Source organism: Chiloscyllium plagiosum, chromosome 3 (assembly GCF_004010195.1).
Source record: "Chiloscyllium plagiosum isolate BGI_BamShark_2017 chromosome 3, ASM401019v2, whole genome shotgun sequence".
In the NCBI taxonomy this organism is placed as follows: Eukaryota; Metazoa; Chordata; class Chondrichthyes; order Orectolobiformes; family Hemiscylliidae; genus Chiloscyllium; species Chiloscyllium plagiosum.
The window spans coordinates 114032099-114052607 of NC_057712.1; the positions used below are offsets into that span (position 1 = coordinate 114032099).

Consider the following 20509-nt stretch of genomic DNA (forward strand, 5'->3'; position numbering starts at 1 on the left):
TCTCCATCAATTTTAGTTTTTGTTCACATATAATTATTCATTTGTCCTCGTCCCACCAAATCCAAATGACAACTGACTGCACACAACTGACACCTCAGTGGGTAGTTTCTCTCTTTATGGGCCTTCAACTTGGTCCAACTTTCAGCTCAATAACATTTTGTGTAATAACTATCTTCATTAAACTCCAGTGCTTTGTATGTCAAACACCTAATAGAATTTGGTAGCTAATGCATCAATGTCTACTTGAAGGAATGGGCTTGAGACAAACATGATAATTTATTCCATCACATCTAATTACTGAGAATCATCTGTTGAAATCCTGTGCTAACTTCCTCAGTGCATACACAAGTTTTTTAGGAGGTGGAACTATATTTTGTTACCTTCGATTGTTTTCTAATATTTTCTCCAGATTCAGGAAGCATAACAGCACTTTCTTTTAAACTGGAAGGTTCACAGACCTAGTTTCAATTTGAACATATTTACAGTACCGATCATAAGTCTCTGTCCTTTCCCTGCATTTCACAGTTGAGCTCATTAAGTTTTGACATCATATCTGTCTGAGGTCACAAGTTGTGCAACACTCATTTACTAACAGCACACTCCATAGCTTATTCATTGATTTCAGAAAAGTGACAATTTCAGGCATTAGAGCTAAAGAAATCATACAGGACCTTCCTTTGACCTAATCATCCGCATAAAGAATTACTTAACTGTGGGCAACAATGTCTTCATCAGTACTGAAGGGCTCTTGCTTGAAACAAGTTTACAATGTCAATAACAACTTTCCTTACATGAAAAATGTCCATAAATTGACTTGTTAATTCTTGCTGGTGAATTATATAGTGGCGCTTGCCAAAGAGAGGAAATCAGAATCATTTTCGTAAAATGCAACAAGGCCAAGCATGTGCCAAGCACGGCACCATCAGTTGAGATGGAAACTAGTTTCTTGATTAAATTATTTTCTCAAGCATATAACTTCCGAATTCATTTTAGATATCCTCACTTCTTGTCCTCTTTTTAAGGGGCAAAAAGGTGACAAGATCCTCTTTAGCTGCTTTGTCCTTAATGATGAGACTACTGTGCTCCTCATAGAGATGGACTTCAGTAGGGAAACGCATTCAGTCCTCGAGTCCTGGTATAGAGTCCCATAGTCACAGAGATCTACAGCACAAAAAAAAGGCCCTTCAGCCATCAAATCCACACCAGTCTAAGTTTTCTAATCCCATTTCCCAGCACTTGGCCCATAGCCTTGTATGTCTTAACATCTCAGTGCAGTCTAAATACAGAGGAACCTCGAATATCCGAACAAGATGGGTGGGCACCATTTCGTTCGGATAATTAATTATTCGGTTAATTGATTCAATACCTTTCCTCTGGGGCTCAGAGATTTCTGTTAAGTCCGCTCCCCATTCAGGAGACAAGGTAGCAGCTCACCGCACGCGAGCCCCACCTCCCCATCCAGTCCAACACTGCCCCCACTCCCGCTCCCCCCACCCGTCTCCAACACCAGCTATTGATCAGCCCGTCTGACCAGCCCCTCTATATCCTCCTGTAATCTAAAGGTTATCCTCCTCACATTTCCCACTCCACCAATTTTTGTATCATCTGTGAACTTACTGATCAATCCTTCTACATTCAAGAAAGCATTTACATAACCCACAACCAGCAAGGGCCCCAACTGACCAGTGTGGGACTCCATTGGACACAGACTTCCAGTCAGAAAAAAACTCAACAACAACCCCTGCTTCCTTGTCATTCAGCCCATTGTGGACACAATTTGCCAATGTGCAGTTGCTGAAAGAAATCTGCAGACAAGATTCCAAAGTCCTTGCTTCTTTAATTATTTCACCATCTCTGAATGATTTCTTACGTTTTGCCAGAAGATTGCAAAGTCATGCTTCAGTGCAGGTCTAATCTTTGCTGCTGATTTAGAAAAAGATGACTTTCAAAATGGCCGTCAGTTCATCAATTTTTTCCTCCAAAACCTGCTGTTCAAGGGAAAATATCCTTGAATTTACTGTGCATTGTTGTATAGTGTCAATTCTAATACTACTTTTTAACTTATCATTGTGATACAGAAGGCAAACACTCTTATCTCTTACAGCTGTGGTCACAAATTAATATTCCCATTCCATGTGGATGTTGCTCATCTTTGGTTTCTTTTCAGATGGTCCAAGTTCATCCCTCATTATTATTACTTCACCTTGTAGTTTGCAACGTACTCTGCTGCCAATAACACTGCAAGGTAGGCCTCTGGATCCACATCTCTGGAATGTTCAGAATGTTGCTGCCTGCTTTCAAGTGTTAGGCACAGGACATCATTCTGTGGTCGCGATTTGTTTCTCAGGCCCCCGGTCAGCTTGTGGAGCACAGATATTGGAAGTGGGGTGCAGCAGCATTCTCCATTATTTTTCATTGTCCTGCACAGACCAATAGATAGGCAGCTGAAGGGAAAAACAAACTGCAGGTCGACAGAGAGCGGGCAGAGCAGCAGAACAAGCTGAGCTGCTGTTGCAGAGAATCCACACAGATGTGATGTTTGAATTGCCTCCTAGGTTTCTAGGGCCCTAAATTCTCTGAAATTTGGTAAAAAATGAAGAATAATCTCATTAAAACATACAAAATTCTTACAGGAAGCAACAGGGCAGATGCATGAAGGATGGTTCCTCTGGCCAGAGGGGTCTAGAACTATTAAGGACCTCATCACAGAATAAGGAACTGATATGTGGAGGAATTCCTTCACTAAGATGCTGGTGAATCTTTGGAATTTTCAGTCCTACCCTTAAAGGGGTATGGAGGCTCAGTAGTTTAGTACGTTCAAGATTGGGATTGTCAAATTTCTACATATTAAAGCATCAAGGAATATTGCAGGAAACTGAGGGAGAAGATCAGCCATGATCTTACTGCAGTGAGCCTGCAGGCCTGAATGGCCTATGTCTGCTCCTTTTCTTACATCCGTACGTGAACACATGTCTCTTTAGTCGAGAGCTAAGTTAGCTCGAGATAGGAAGTAAAGTGGAACCTCTGACACTTGCCCAGAGGAGCAAATGAGTGATGTGTCAGGAGGCAGCCACACTCGGGCTGAATTTGAATATGTCACATGGGTCATCCCTGCAGGGGATGTTCTGTGATCCCAAGTCTCCCCAATCCCCCATTCCTCAATCTCACATTACCCATCTAGTGGCTTCGAGCCTCTCTCACGTTTAATAATCCACTTGAGCATTCTTTACAGCAAAAGTTGAGTCAGAAGAAACCTTCTAATTTTGCTCTCCCTGTTACACCTTCCTATCTCCTTTATAGAGAATGTAAATTGTTTTTGTGAACTGTGTGTTTTGTGTTTTTTTTTGTCTATTTGTGGCTTATAAATGAAATACATTTTGAGGAATGGGTCTAAATCCTTGGATAAATACCCATTCCCTGATGTATATTCCCAGGAATGTATACACTATTTAAAATTAGGCATTCTTATATACAAAAGTTTAAACTGCAAAACATTTAATCTTAAAGAAGGCCTATCTGAATCGGATGGCAACCATCAAGGCTACATCAATAAAGATATTCCATGTTGTGGCTATAGCTTTTGTTTCATGATGTTGCCAGGTAGATCGCTCAGTACAAAATCGGTAATGATAATTTACACTTTTGACCAGCCACCTTGTATTTCTGTTTTGCAACAGGCAAATCCAAGGTCAACTTTTTGTAACAACAAGCTAACATTTTTTTCCATGTTATTTTTGTCAACATAATAACAGAGCATCTTGTCTGACTCCACATTTCAGGCCTCTGTAGACCTTGATAAAATTATGCACAAATGGACTTCATTTTCTTCAATCGCATGTAACTTCATCACCATATTCAACAATACAAATACAATGCATTCCGAATATTGCTCAGATTTAATGATTTACAAAGCATGGACAGTCTGTTGTGGTCACACAGAACTTACTGGAGGTCCCAGTTAACAGATAATAAGAGTGGAAATTTTTGGCAATGCATCCACAATCAACCAGGAGGCTCAAAGTCAGCCATAACTGGGCCTTGGTCTCAGTAATATTTTCTGCAGAAGCACTCAAGTGTTTTTTCTTCATTATCTTTCAGTGTATTATACTTACCAAGTCCCTATGAAGAACCCAGTTTGCATGGAGATAATGAATTCCATCAAGTATTTGATAAAGCAATGATTTGACCATTCCCCTTGGAAGCTGTACTGGCTTTTTATTTGCTTTTGAGGCACGATGGAACTTGATAATATGCTGTAAAACAGCAAAACAAATCAGAAAAATTACTAATCTTGAAGTCCACAACAGATTTTACATTATCAATACCCTCCATTGATAACACCACTACAACGAAATTTACTGCTCCTGAAATTTTGTTTTACACTTATTGAAATTATTTTCTCATTATGGGTTAACAAAGGTATAACAGAGGCATCTGATACATTCATTGGTATATACAAAAGCAGACATGACAGATGTTGATTTATGAACCTCCAGGAAAAGTTCCAGGTCTATTACAGGAATGGCAACAGGTATTCATTACACAGCAATTACATTTTATGCCACTTCATTGTACAATTTCATGTATTTATGCCTTATTGTTATTCACTGCAAAAGAACCTTAGCATATTAATCTAAAATTGGGAATATAGTACTCAATTTAAGATTTCTAAACCGATATTTCAGGCGACAATTTGAACTTGTTCCCATGTCTCTGTGTTCACCTAGTTAGGCATTTTCCATAAGCAAGACCAAATAAGTAACTGAAATGTAATAACATTCCTGGAGTTGAAGGAACATATTTTATAGTGTTGAATTATATCAGATATGCCATGGGATTCCTGATCACTTCCCAGAGTCGTAAGCTAAATGAATAAAAGAAAACAAAAATGATGTCACAAAAACTATGGGTCTGACTTTAGAAAAGAAATTTCAGAGACCTGTCATTATTATAATTTAATTAGAAAGATTAAGTATGGATGGATAAGTCATGGAAGGTTGAGAACATGCAATTGAGCGCATATCTATAAATTGGGTTCATCTCCATGGCATCATTCCCTCATACTCCAATTTTTGTCTCTTCCAACACAGTCAATATAGGGGGACACAATGATGTAGGATTGTTACTGGACCAGTAATCCAGAGGCCCAGCTTAATGCTCTCGGGTTAAGGTTCAAATCACAGCATGGAAATTGATGGAATTTAAATTCAATTAATTGATTCCCAAAAAAGCTGGGATGAAAGCTTGTCTCAGAAATACTGATCAAGAAACCATCATCACTTGTCCTATAAACATGTCCTTTATTCAAGGAAGTCTGCTGTCCTTACCTGGTCTAGTGTCGTGCATATTGGCCCTCAAAGGCAATTAGCGCTGGGAAACAAATAGTGGCCTTACTGACAATGCCAACATCTCAGGAAAGAACCTCTTTTTTAATTTTAAAAGCCCAAAATAAATTGTCTTTTCTGTAACAACCTGTCCATATCTTCTGCACTAAGAGGCGTTTGGGCAGAGTAACACAATGTTGTTGCTCACTGACTTTATAGATCCATAGAGGTTTATTCATTCAAGGGATGTGGGTATCACAGACTGGGCCAGTATTCGCTGCCTATCCTCATTTGCCCTCCCTGAAAATGGTGGTAATGAGTTATCTTCCTGTTGTTGTGGTTCTGTTCGCCGAGCTGGAAGTTTTTGTTGCAAACGTTTCGTCCCCTGGCTAGGCGACATCATCAGTGCTTGGAGCCTCCTGCGAAGGCGCTTCTTTGATGTTTCCTCCGGTGTTTATAGTGGTCTGTCCCTGCCGCTTCCGGTTGTCAGTTTCAGCTGTCCGCTGTAGTGGTTGGTATATTGGGTCCAGGTCGATGTGTTTGTTGATGGAGTTTGTGGATGAATGTAGTAGTGTTGTCCCAGTCGAATTCATGTTGCTTATTGTCTGCGTGTGTGGCTACTAAGGATAGCTGGTCGTGTCGTTTCGTGGCTAGTTGACGGAGAATTCACTACAAGGGTATACAGGAAAGCCACACACACAGACCAAGTCCTAAACTATGAAAGTAACCACCCCAACACACAAACGAAGCTGCATCAGGACACTATTCAAAAGGGCCACAACACACTGCAGTACACCAGAACTGCAAAAAGAAGAAGAGGAACACCTATACAAGGTATTCACCAAAAACGGATACCCGCGCAACTTCATCAACAGATGCCTAAGAGAAAGACCACGGAACAAGGACATACCACAATCAAAAGGACTAGCCACACTACCATACATCAGGAGCATCCCAGAACTGACAGCCAGACTACTGCGACCCCTAGGACTCATAACGGCACACAAACCAACAGCCACGCTCAGACAACAACTCACCAGAACAAAGGACCCGATGGGAATTCCTAGAGGCATGGTATTCATCCACAAACTCCATCAACAAACACATCGACCTGGACCCAATATACCAACCACTACAGCAGACAGCTGAAACTGACAACCAGAAGCGGCAGGGACAGACCACTATAAACACCAGAGGAAACATCAAAGAAGCGCTTCGCAGGAGGCTCCCAAGCACTGATGATGTCGCCTAGCCAGGGGACGAAACGTTTGCAACAAAAACTTCCAGCTCGGCGAACAGAACCACAACAACGAGCACCCGAGCTACAAATCTTCGCACAAACTTTGAAGTTATCTTCCTATACCACCAGTCTATGCTCCAGGCAGACCCAAACACATTTCAGAAGGGAGTTTCAAATGTGCCCTGTATAACTAAAATATAACATCCTTACCTTTACGTAAAGTTCCTGTTTTAATAAAGGATAGCATCCCATGAGCCTTCTCAATTATATACCATAACTTTTATTAACATTCTGTTAACATACAGATTAACTCGTGCACTAGAACACATCTATCCCTGTGCACCTCAGAATTCCATAGTTAGCTGAACTGGCAGTGGTGACTTTTCCCATTGTCTATGCCAGCACTACAATTAATTCCACCACATTCAGCATATTCTGAATCTTTCCCTACTTCAAATATTTATCACACTGGAAAAGAATAAATTACCTCTGCGAAAACCACTCTCTGAGGTAAGTATTGCATGTGTGAAACTTGAAAGGGTTCAGAAAAGAATTACAAGGATGTTGCCAGGATTGGAGCAAAAAGGAGAGTCAGAATAGGCCAGGGCTGTATTCCCTGGAACGGAGGCTATGGGGTGACCTTATAGAGGTTAATGAAATCATGAGGGGCATGGATAGGGTAAATAGACAAGGTCTTTTCCATGGGGTAGGGGAGTCCAGAAGTAGAGGGCATTAGTTAATGGTGAGAGGGGAAAAATTTAAAAGAGATCTCAGGGATGACTTTTTCACGTAGAGAGTGGTGCATGTATAGAATGAGCTGCCAGAGGAAATGGTGGAGACTGATACAATTACATTAATAGGCATCTGGATGGGAAAATGAATCTAGAGGGATATGGACCAAGTGATGGCAAATGGGGTTACATCAGTTTAGAATATCTGGTTGGCATGGACGAGTTGGACCGAAGGTTATGTTTCCGTTCTGTACATCTCTATGACTCTATGATTCCAACAAGCTGCTCAATAAGTGCCATCATCCTGACTCATGAAGCTCATCTGCCCATTTTGTTGGCTGGCATTTTTTGGAGGAAACTTTGTCTTTTGAAAATTTTAATTTTCAAAAGCAAAAGGTCAGAATTAACAATTTTTTTTCTAAACTGCTACTGTATGCACTGCTTACATACAAGTGAAATTATTGTGGATAGGGCAGAGAAATATATAATAACTAAATAAATACTTGCTATTGTGAAATCTTCACTACTTAACAGCAAAATAATGGTTTTGTTGGCTTATAATGGAGGATAGATTTGAAAGGCATGGCAGGTTGTACTTTGGTTGCATGCAATATCAAACAAGGAATTTATGTGTTTAATATTCTATTGACCAGGTCCTTACCCATAAATCATGTTCTGCATAATCAAACAGGAGCCAGACCTTTCTGTCACTGTGTGAAAGGAACACCTTTTGCAAAGCAATAACATTGGGATGCTTCAGCTCTCGCAACAACTGACAGAGGAAAAAAAAGGAAGAATTAATTGGGTAACAACATTCAAAGCCAATGGAGAAAATATACAAAAGTAAAATGAAGCGATATTAAAGGTCACCACTTCAAAGCAATTCTATCCCCACAGTAACTGTATTGTATAGCTGTCACTCAAACTTTATATCTTTTAATATGCAGAAAGAAAGAATAATGCCTCAGTGGTTTACAATGTTCAATACGGCCATATTACTACAACAATTAAAGATTTTTAAAAAACAGGTTTGCAATATTCACGTACTGCATTTTTGGCAGGGTGAAAATAAACTTGTTAGAAATGCTGAGAGGATAGTTCTCTTATGGGAGAGTCGAGGACCATAGTCTCAGGATAAAGGAGAAGTAAAAACAATGACTGCAGATGCTGGAAACCAGATTCTGGATTAGAGTGGTGCTGGAAAAGCACAGCAGTTCAGGCAGCATCTGAGGAGCAGGAAAATTAACGTTTCAGGCAAAAGCCCTTCATCAGGAATCCAGGATAAAGGAGAACCAATTGAAGACTAAGAGAAGGAAGTGCTTCTCTCAGAGGGTTGGGTATCATTGAAAGTCCTTACCACAGGGAGCCGTGGGAGCAGAGTGTTTGTGTATATTTATGACAGAGACACACCGATGTTTGATCAGTAGGGGAATCAAGGGTTGTAGGGAAAAGGCAGGAAAGTGAGCGAGAGAAATGTTGAATCAGTCATACTCCTATTGAATGATGAAGCAGGCACAAGGGGGTCACAAGGCCTCTTCCTGTTTCTATTTCTTAACGTCTTATGATCCAAATAAAAAAAATCTACATTATTAACAACAGATACTACTCTTTGTGAAGATCATTTTCATTAGACACATTTAAATTTAACACAACTTATGTCCTGGCACCTTCTGGAATCCAAATATATAAGAACAAAACAACTGGCTATTGTAACAGAGGCCAGTATTTCAACTTGTTCAAGGTTGGCTGGAACAATCCTTTAACTAAAACAGCACCAACAAGAAGTTTTTCAATGTAGTAATATGTTCAAAGGTATTACAGAAGAAGTGTCACTAAACAAAATAGGATACCAAACAACATAGGAATATTATGTATACAGTCAGTTCTTCTTTAACATGATGGTTGCATTCTTGTGCAATCATGTATTACAGAAAAATTGCATTTTAGAAACAATGCTTAAAGTGTTGGTGATGTAATTGCGTTACAGTGAACACACATTTTTGAAAGTTCATGCTTTTGAAACGGTGCTCCCAATGCATCAATGGAGATACAACAAAATGCACATTATAGCAGAATGACCTGTATGTCTTACTTAGGATTAGGATATTTGGAAAGATATCCAAGAGCTTGACGAAAGAGGCAGAAAGGAAAGAAAAAGATAGACTTCGGATTAGATTTTACTTGATGAGGCGAGAATAGCAAGTGTTACATTCCGGATCACAAACCTACGACTGTTATCAGTGTATCATGAAGCATGATTTTCACAGGTGACCCCAGAGACAAGTCTACCATCCAATTAGTGGCTTCCATGAGCAGAAATGGAGGTGAGCTACTTTCTAAGAACATTGTAAAGAAAGCTAATTTGCCATTTTGAAAAACATATGACATTTAAAAATGGCTACCACAAGTCACATGACTGATTCTTGTTGATTCAATTCAGTCAGGAAATACAGTCAGTTTGAGGTGTTATCGCGACTACATCCATAAAGGAAACCATTTAGAATTTGATTACCTCTTGAAAACCTTAAAGCATCATTAAATAGGTGATGACTGAAAGATTCTGAAGCAAACAAAAGACTGGAAGAACTAAAAGGGGGCTAAATGAGTTATATTAATTCACAGTTCACTGTCAACTGGGCTGGTGTTCCTGATAAAGTCTAATTAATGAGGTGGAAGATTTCACTTCCCTGTTCACCCCCAGCTCATTAGAGTTACCAGCAGAGGCAGCATCTTGGCATGTAATCCACTAGCAACATTTACTTTCCTGCCCTGCTTCCATTCCATCTGATTCAAGTTGAGAAACAAAAAAAAAATCAATCTTCAGGGAAACTTCAAGATGTCTCAAAGCACTACATAATCAGTTATATGCATTTTAAAAACGGAATGCAGAGTTGTAATACAGGAAATGTAGGTAGGGTTAAAAGGTGTTTCTTACAGGACAAAAGAGACGCAAACAGGTTAAGAGCTTAGGGCATTGGCCACTAAAAACAGCTGCGAATGAAGCAATTAAAATTAGATATGTGCAATGAAATAGTAACTTGCAGTAATCTCAAGACGTTCTAGAACAAGAAGAGTTTGCAGAAAAAGAGGATAAGGCTGTGGAGACGTTGGAAACAAACATGGAATGTTAAAGCTGAGTCTGGCAATGAAGGTCAGTGAGCACAAGGGTTACGATTTAGAACATGGACAGCAGACTTTTGAATGAGCTCAAATTTACAGAATGTGGAGGACTGGGCATTGGCTGGCTAGAGTCATACTTAGCATATCGTAAGATAGTTGTGATAGTTGCAAACAATCAACCCAACCCTAGGACATTTGAGAGAGGTGACTGCCAAGGTACGGGAAGTGCTCAACATATTTCAGAGTCTCAGCTGCAATATATATGGGAGTTGAAACATTTGATTGACTAGGTCTGGATCAAAATAAGTTTTTATTTGGCAACATTCAAGGAAAGGCCAAATCTTTTGCACACATTACATAATGTCCTCAACAACATTATCACTATCCCTGGGTATATCCTGTCCCATTGGCAGAACAGACACAGTAAAGGTAGTGCACAGTGGTATAGAGTCAGAAGGAAGCTGCTCTTGGAGTCCTCAACATTGTCTCTGGATCCAATCAAGTCTCATGGCAACAAGTCAAACATGGGCAAAGAAACCTCCTGTGAATTACCATGTAATGGTCCCCCTCAGCTCATTAAATCAATATCCCTCCATGTTGAACAGTAATTGGAGGAAGTACTAAGGGTGCCAGGGACACAGAATGTACTTCGGGTGGGGAAATTCAATGTCCAACATAAAAAGCAGCTCAGCGGCACAACTACTGACCAAAATGGTCGGGTCCTAAAGGACACAGTTGCTAGATGGGTCCATGGCAGACGGTGACAGAACAAACACAACAGAAAAACATCCTTCACATCATCCTTATCAATCTATTGCAAACACACCTATCCATGACACTTTTAGTGCCTGTGGAAATGAGGTTACAGTTTCACATTGATAATACCCTACATCGTAGTGTGAGGCACTATCACCATGCTAAATGGGACCAAATTTGAACCGATCTTACAACTTAAGACTGGGCATCCATGATGTGTTGTGTGCCATCAGCAGCAGCTGAGTTCTACCCCAACACAATCTGCATCCTCATGACCAGGCATTTGTTCAACTTTACCACTGCTATCAAAACCAGGGTATAACCCTGTTCAATGAAGAGTACCAGAAGCAGCGCAGCACCAGACATACCTAAAATATAGTCTTGATCTGGTGAAGTTGAAAAACAGGATTAGTTGCATGCCAGTCACATGAACAGCAACGATTCTACAATTTCACAACAAAAGGATCAGATCTAAGTCCTGCAGACTTGCCACATCCAGTCACAATTAGTGGAGGATAATTAAATAACTCACTGGAGGATGAGGCTCCACAAACATCCCATCTCCATAACGGGGGATCCCACCACATCAGTGCAAAAGTTAAGGCAGAGGCATTTACAATGCCTCAGCCAAAAGTGAATGATTCATCTCAGCCTCTTCCAGACATCCCAGCTTCACAGATGCCAATCTTTAGCCAATTTAATTCACTGTATGTTATATCAAGAAAATACTGGAGGCACGAGATACTGCAAAGGCTATGGGCTCTGACAACATTCTGGCATTTGTACCTGTACTCCATTAACTACAACTCCCAAATCAGCCAAGCTGATCCAGAACAGTTACAACATTGTCATCTACCCAGCCATGTGGAAAATTATTCAGGTATGTCCTGTATACAAAAAAAAAGGACAAATATAAACCATCCAATGACCACAACATCATTCTACCGTCGACCAGTAAAGTGATGGCAGGCGTCATCAATTGTGTTATCAAGCAGCACTTGCTCAGTAATACTGCTCAGTTCTGGTTCCATCAGGGCTATTCAGCTCATGACCTCTTTACAGCCTTGGTAAAAACAAAGAAGCTTAGAATATAGAAGGAGTAGGCCATTTGGCTCTTTGAGCTTGCTTGCCATTCAATATGATCATGGCTTATTATCCAGCTCAATACCATGTTCCTGATTCCTCTCCATGCCCTTTGATTGCTTTCGCCCAACAACTATACCTAATTCCTTCTCGAAAACTTCAATGTTTCAGCCTCAACCACTTTCTGTGGCAGAGAAATTCACAGGTTCACCACTCTCTGGGGAAAGAAATTTCTCCTTGTCTCAATCCCAAATGGCTTATCCCATATCATTAAGAGTGTGACCCTTAGTTCTGAATTCCCTGTCATCAGGAATATCATTCTTGCATTTCCCTTGTCTAGTCCTGTTAGAATTGTAGATGTTTTGATGAGATTTCCCATCATTCTTCTAAACTCCAGTGGATATTGTCCTGACTAATCCAGTCTCTTCTTCATATGTTAGTCCTGCCATTCCAGGAATCGGTCTGGTAAATCTTTGTTGCACTCTCTCCATGGTCAGAACACTCTTCCTCAGAAAAGGAGGGTAAAACTGCTCACAAGACCCCAGGTATGGTCTCATCAGAGCCCTGCACAATTGCAGCAAGCCATCCCTGCCCCTGAAGGTAAAAACAATGACTGCAGATGCTGGAAACCAGATTCTAGATTAGAGTGGTGCTGGAAAAGCACAGCAGTTCAGGCAGCATCTGAGGAGCAGGAAAATCGACGTTTCGGGCAAGATGAAGGGCTTTTACGCGAAATGTCAATTTTCCTGCTCCTCGGATGCTGCCTGAACTGCTGTGATTTTCCAGCACCACTCTAATCTAGAATCCCTGCCCCTGAATGCGAATCCTTTCTCTATGAAGGTGAACATACTGTGCTAACTTCACCGCTCGCTGGACCTGCATGCTTACTTTCAGGTGACGCGTGTACAATGACACCCAGATCTTGTTGCACCTCCCCCTCTCCCAACCTATTGCCAGTCAGATAATAATCTGCCTTCCTGTTATTGCTACCCAAGTAGATAACCTCACATTTATCCATTTTATACTTCCTCTTTCATGCATTTGCCCACTCACTCAACATTCCAATTCACACTGAAGCATTACTGCACCCTCCTCACAGTTCACCCTCCAACCAAGCTTTGTGTCGTCTCCAACCTTGTAAATATTACATTTAGTTCCCTCACCCATATTAATAGATAATGTTAAAGCACTAATCTCTGCAGTACACCACTAGTTACTACTCAGAAAAATATCCATTTATCCCTACTCTTTGTTTCTTGTCAGCCAGCTAATTCTCTATCCAGGTCAGTACACCACCTCCAATCCTACATTTTACTTTTACATGCTAAACGCCAAGGTGTGACCTTATCAAAAGCTTTTTTAAATTCCACTAAATCACATCCACTAGTCCCCTTCATCAATGCATCTAGTTGCGATCTCAAAAAGGTCATTAGATTTGGGTGGCACAGTGGCTCAGTAGTTAGCACTGCTGCCTCACAGAACCAGGGACCTAGGTTCGATTCCAGGCTCTGGCAACTGTCTGTGTGGAGTTTGTACATTCTCCCCTTGTCTGTGTGGGTTTTCTACAGGTGCTCCCACAGTCCAAAGATGTGCAGATTAGGTGAATTAGTCAGGACTAACTATAGAGCAATGAGAAATGGGTTTATTTGGAATACTCTTCGGAGGGTCGGTGTGGATTTGTTGGGCTGAACAGCCTGTTTCACGACTGTAGGGATTCTATGATCCTGTAGGGATTCTTATCAAGCATGATTCCCTTTTCATAAATCCACATTAATTCTAACAATCTTCACACTGTTTTCCAATAGCTCTTTTATAAATTTTTATAACGGACTCTAGCATTTTCTTTACACCAATGTCAACCTAACACTACAACTCTCAATTTTCTCTCTATCTCCTTTTTCAAACAGTAGGGTGTACATTAGCTACCTTCCAAAACACAGGAACTATTCCAGAATCTATAGAATCCTGAAAGATGATCACCAAAACAACCAGTTTCCTATGGTCACATCCTTAAATACTCTGGGATGTACATTATTGAGCCATAGGGATTTTAATACCACCAACTACCACAACATCATTTCTCTACTTAGTGATTTCTTTCAGTTCTTCTCTCTCACTAGATCCTGTATTCTGCAACATTTATGGGCCATTATTTGTCCTCCTTTGTGAAGACAGCCAAAAAAAAATGTACTTAATTGGTCTGTCATTTCTTTATTCCCCATTATAACTTGCCCATTTATGACTGTAAGGGACTACATTTGTATTCACTAATCTTTTCATCCTCACATGCCTGTAGAAGCTTTTACAATCAGTTTCTATATTCCCCCCATGTCCATTCTCTTACTCTATTTTGCCCTCTTAATCAACCTCTTTGTCCTCCTTTATCGAAATCTAAACTGCTCCCAATTGTCAGATCTCATGTTTTTTTGACCAATTTATATGCCCCTACCTTGGATCTCAAATGAACCTTAACTTTCCTTGCTAGCCATGGTCAGGCAGTTTTCCCATTTTATTTCAGCACCAAATAGGAATGAACAATTGTTGAAGTTCCTCCACATGCCCTTTAAACATTTCCAATATCTAACCTTTACTATTATCTCGAAGTTACATTCCCCAATTTATCAGAGCCAGTTCACGCCCCATACATTTGTAGTTTTCTTTATTTAGATTCAGGACCTAGTCAGACAATCAACTATGTCACTCTTGATCGTACTGAATAATTTTATTATGTTGGGTTTACTCTTCCCGAAGGGGCCTCAAACAGCTACATTCCCAATGATTCCTTTTCCATTACACATACACACTCCAATATGGCTGCATTTGACCACATTACATCAAGGAGCTCTAGTAAAACTGGAGTCAGTAGGAATCAGAGGAAATCTCTCCACTGGTTGGAATCATACCTAGCACAAAAGAAGATGGCTGTAATGGCTGGAGGTCAGTTAACTCAAGTAACATTCATTCCACGCAAATTCGAGGCATCACCATTCCCAACAAGAGAAAATATAACTATTGCTCTTTGACATTCAATGGTATCATCATCACCGAATCTCTCACAATGAAATCCTGGGCATTACCAAAGACCAGAAACTGAACTGAACTAGTCATGTAAATACATTAGCTACCAGAGCAGGTTAGAGGCTGAAATCTTGCAGCTCGTAACTCATCTCATGCCTCACTAAAGCCTGTCACCATCCACAGGCACAAGTCAGAAGTCTAATTGAATACTCCCCACTTTCCTAGGTGGATGTGTTGTGGACCAGGCCTGACCTCTCATTTTTAAGCATGTAGCCCAGACCATAACTTTGCTATTTGTTTTAGGTAAGTGTATAGTGGTTATTTCCAGAGTGAATTAGCTGGTTCGGCTGCCAAGTTTTAAACAAACAGGATTTATTTACAAAATTATGGAACGAAACACAAAGAACAGAAAACAGAATACCAGATAACTTATCCTATCCAAAAACCCAACAGACTATCTCAACCAAATGACGCTGTTCTGAACATGCATGCAACAGTCCCAAAAAACACATCCCTTAGCACAAAGAGTAAAAATGAAACAAACCAGAGTTTACAGGCTTGAATTTAGAGAGATAACCCAGCTGGACTTGCCCCAGAAGCCTGTCTTCACACACACTGCTGCTGAACTGAATCAAAAATTCTAATCTAATTGAAGGCTAGTTACATAGCTAGCTGGCCACTTCCCTTTGATTATATCTTTTGAATAAACCTTTCAAATCCAGCCTAGTTGGAGCCTGGTCAATTACCCTCTCTCTGAAAAAAAACTCAAGGGCATAGTAACCTTATAAAAATACCAGCATTCTGACACCTCCCCCTTAAAACAAAATGAACTATCAATATCCAAAGACGGCTTCCTTTTTCAAAACCCCCAAAAAAGAGGTTAGTACCCTAAAAGACACATGTACATTTACTAACTATAAACATGCAAACAGGCACAATTACATTTAGATTCAGTCTGTGGCACTCCCACCATCGAACGCCTCTGTTTCTCATTCGGGTCTCGACAGTGCATTGGCAATCATGTTTTCTCAACTTGCCACATGCGCAATTCTCAAATTGAATGGCTGTAACAACAGACTCCATATAAACAGTCTGGCATTTTTGTCCTTAAATTTCGCCTCAAACCTCAATGGGTTATGATCAGTGTATATGATTGTCTCAAATGCGTTACTGGTAACATAAACACTGAAATGTTATAGTGCCAACACCAAGCACAAAGTCTCCTTCTCAACTGTCGAATATTTCTGATGAACATTCAAATTTCTGGAGAAGTACTCAATAATTCTTTCTATCTTCTCATTGTCTTCCTGCAGGAGCACTGCACCGACACCCATATCTCTGGCATTCATAGCCACCTTAAAAGGCTTTACGTAATCAGGTGTGGCTAATACTGGGGCAGTGGTTAACAGTCTTCAGGCTATCAAACACCTTCTGACAGTCTGCTGTCCATTGAAACCTCTTGCCTTTCTTTAGCAATTCATTGAGTGGAGCAGTCACACTGATAAAATTCGGCACAAACCTTCAATAAAATCCAGTGAATTCCAGGAACCGTAGTACTACTCTTTTTGTTGATGGTACGTGAAACTCCCCAATTACTTCCGTTTTCGCATCGCATGGGATCATTTATCCGTGACTAATAACATGGCTTAGGAAGGTTATTTGAGCTTTGGCAAATTCACTTTTAGCTAGGTTTATCACCAAACCTGCTTTCCAAAGTCAATCAAACAAGTCCAATAAATGTTGTAAATGTTCCTTCAATGAGTGACTTAAAAATCACCAAGTCATCAATGTACACCACCCAGTTGGGTAATCCAGCAATGACCTTATGGTTAGTCTCTGAAAATGTGGCCAGAGTGTTTTTCATGCCAAATGGCATGACTTTAAACTGATACAGTCCATCTGGCATTACAAAAGCCGAAATCGTCTTTGCTCTTTCTAACAAAAGGTACCTGTCATTAGCCTCTGAGCAAGTCCAACTTAGAAATGTTGCATCTTTTCAACACAGTCTTCCAACCACGGAATTGTATATGCATCAGTCTTTGAAATTGCGTTGTCTTTGCGATAGTCCACACATAACCGTTGGGTACCATCTGGCTTTGGCACCATTACTACAGGTGAGCTCCAGTCACTGTAATTCACTTCGATTATATCGTCTTGGAGCATGCGTTCAATCTCCTTCTGAACCTATGCCAAATTTAGAGGGTTATGCCTTAATCGGAACAGCACCTCCAATATCTACATCATTCATAACAAGGTTAGTACTTCCCAGTTTATTTCCACATATCCCCCCATGTGGTAGTAATAACTCTTTCAGGTCATTTCGATTTTTCTCAGGAAGGTAACGCAATAATTTATCCCAATTTTTGACAACTTCCTCATTTTCCATTTTAATTTGAGCAATGTCCAATTCACAATCCTCGGAATTTGATTCTTCTTTCTGTGCTGTAATCATCAACACCTCCTTCTCTTGTTTTCCTTCCCTGTCAAAATACTTTTTGAGCATATTCACATGACACACTCTGTGAGATTTCTTCCTGTCTGGAGTCCCTATCAAGTAGTTCACTTCACTCAATTTCCTTTTGATTTGATAAAGTCAACTAAACCTTGCTTTTAAAGGTTCACCTATTACTGGAAGTAACACTAATACCTTATCCCCAACAGCAAAATTGCGAATTTTTGATTTCTTGCTCACTTCCTGTTTCATTGCATGCTACAATACTTTTATGTGCTGTCTAGCCAACTCCCCAGCTCTTTTTAATTGTTTTCTAAAATTTGACACATAATTCAAATGTGTGGTCTCTGAATTCTGACTTCTCTTTAATCAATTTTAATGGTCCTCTCACCTCATGCCCAAAACTAATTCATTTGGACTAAGTTTGGTCGATTCATTTGGTGCATGTCTGATCCCAAAAAGTACAAATGGAATTCCTTTATCCTAATCACCTGGATAGTCCTGACTGTAAGCCCTCAACATGATCTTTAATGTTGGATGCCACCTTCCTAGCGCTCTCTACGATTCTGGATAGTACATAGTAGATTTGAATTGTCTTATTCCCAAGCTGTCCATAGCTTCTTTGAATAGTTTGGATATGAAGTTTGACCCTTAATCTGACTGTATCTCTACTGGTAGTCAGTACCTAGTAAAATAATTTGAGTAATTCCTCTACAATCCTTTTAGCTGTGATATTGCTCAATGAAACAGCCTCTGGAAATCTATTCAATACATCCATTATTAACAAATACTGATTATCACTTTTTGTTTGAGGTAGGGGACCTACACAATCAAATAAGACTCTTGTAAAAGGTTCCTCAAATGCTGGAATAGGCATTAAAAGTGCAGGTTTATTACCGCTTGTGGTTTTCCAATTACCTGACATGTCTGACAAGTCAGACAAAATTCAACTACATTCTAGTGCAGTTCAGGCCAGTAAAAATGTCTTTGTATTTTAGCCTATGTTTTCCTCACCCCCAAATGACCTCCAAGTGGTAGCTCATGCACCACTCGCAACACCTCCCTTTTATACCCCATTGGCAACACGTTTTGATGAATTTCTGCCCATTTCTCATCTGCTTGAATATGTGATAGTCTCCATTTCGTCATTAAGACATCATTTTTCAGGTAATAACACTCAGGGATACATTCAGATTCCCTTCTCTGTATATGCCTTATGATAGAACTGCTTTAAATTTTCATCTTTCTGTTGTAACTCAATGAGTTCGGTAAAACTAAAAATATTTGCATGATTATTTATTTGCTCCCGAATTGCCTCAACTAACTGACTGAACAAAGTCGCTGCTAATACCACTTCAGCTTCTCTATCTGTATCGTCTGATCTCTGATTTCAACTGGTGACTCTGTGACCTCATTACTACACAATCGGGGAAGATTCCAGGTACAAATCCTGCATTGCTTCAGTTGCCTGCATCTCCACTGGCCTTTCAAGGTGGCACACCTAATGGTGAATCAGCTATATCATTTGCAAGGACAAATTGTGTTCCTGGAGCTGAGAGTTTGTCCAATACTCCAACACAAAATCTCCACACTTTACTGGATACTGTAGCCTCACTTCACATTAACTGAGTGCTTTTTGTCTCACTATGAATTCCCATTACCAGTACCTTTTCTGGCAATAGTCCTTCAGGAGTACATATCTTTCAACATCACAGACTGAGAAGACACTGTGTCCCTTAATATTGTAACCGCTTTACCTACTACTCCTGGCCTACCTGAATAAACTTTACTTTCATAGGTATATTTTCTAAGCAAATCTGGCACTTCCTCCTTAACCAACGTCCGATCAGCTTGTACACTCTGATTCAGCTTTCTAGCTTCCACTGTGCTTTGTTAACACTTGAACAAAACTCCCAGGCTTATGCTGTTTTCCTACATCTGTTTTTTTCCTAGCACCAACACTGTGATTTCATGTGGCCTACTTTTTTGCAATGAAAACACCATTGCTTTTTACCTTCTTTGTCCCTTTCAATGGTTTCCTTTTCACCCTGTGGCAAGTTATCGTTATGAGCTTCACCGAGATCTACCTTTCCTTTTCCACATAAGGATTTCTCTTTTCTCCAACTTCCATTCCTCATGGATCGAAATTGATTCCGGAAGGCAAACTGTGTTTAATGGACCAACTCATAACCATCAGCCATTTCAGCTGCCAATCTTGCTGTTTTAACTCTCTGCTCTTCCACAAGAGTTCACTTTGTAAACTTTTTGTATACTCCTCACAGCTCATTTTACTATCTATTTTTGTATTAATCTCACATTTGACTGCAATAGAGTCAAACCCTTTGTCCAATTCTTCAACATGGACCATAAATGGTTGAGACTCACACCCTGATCATTGTGGCACTCCACTAGTTATAATCTGCCAATCTGAAAATGATTCATTAATCAAACTTCTCAGTCTCCTATCAGTTACTGATTCTTCTATCCAGTAAGTATATCACTCGCAACACCACGAACTCAGCACAAAAGAGGGAGAATTTAGCCATCCCTCCTTGACATTGTGGGGTAGTCAGTGACCGTAATGCTATTCAATCATCATCTAGGGAGTTACCATTGACAAGAAACTGTACTGGATCAGCCACGTAAATATTGTAGCTACAAGAGCCAATCAGAGGGTAGGAATTCTGAGGCAAGTAGCTCACTTAGGACTCTCCTCTGTACAAGACCAACAAATCAGGAGTGTGATGGAATACTCAGCCCTTGACTGGATGAATGCTACCTCACC

The 20509-nt window shown here is 40.2% G+C and overlaps 1 protein-coding gene across 2 annotated transcripts in view; it reads right to left on the reverse strand.

Moving 5' to 3' along the window:
* LOC122548452 (cyclin-dependent kinase 19-like) overlaps window positions 1-17198 on the reverse strand; it is a 134824-nt gene extending 117626 nt beyond the window's left edge. Inside the window, exons 1-3 of one of the 2 annotated variants that reach the window (XM_043687144.1) lie at window positions 16792-17198; window positions 7957-8067; window positions 4113-4253 (exon numbers count right to left, since the gene is read on the reverse strand). In XM_043687144.1, coding sequence (XP_043543079.1) covers window positions 4113-4253; window positions 7957-8067; window positions 16792-16887 — 348 coding nt within the window. In that variant the 5' untranslated portion in view covers window positions 16888-17198. The remainder of the gene's footprint in view (window positions 1-4112; window positions 4254-7956; window positions 8068-16791) is intronic. The other variant, XM_043687146.1, reaches the window with a different exon arrangement.
* Window positions 17199-20509: the final 3311 nt, after the last annotated feature.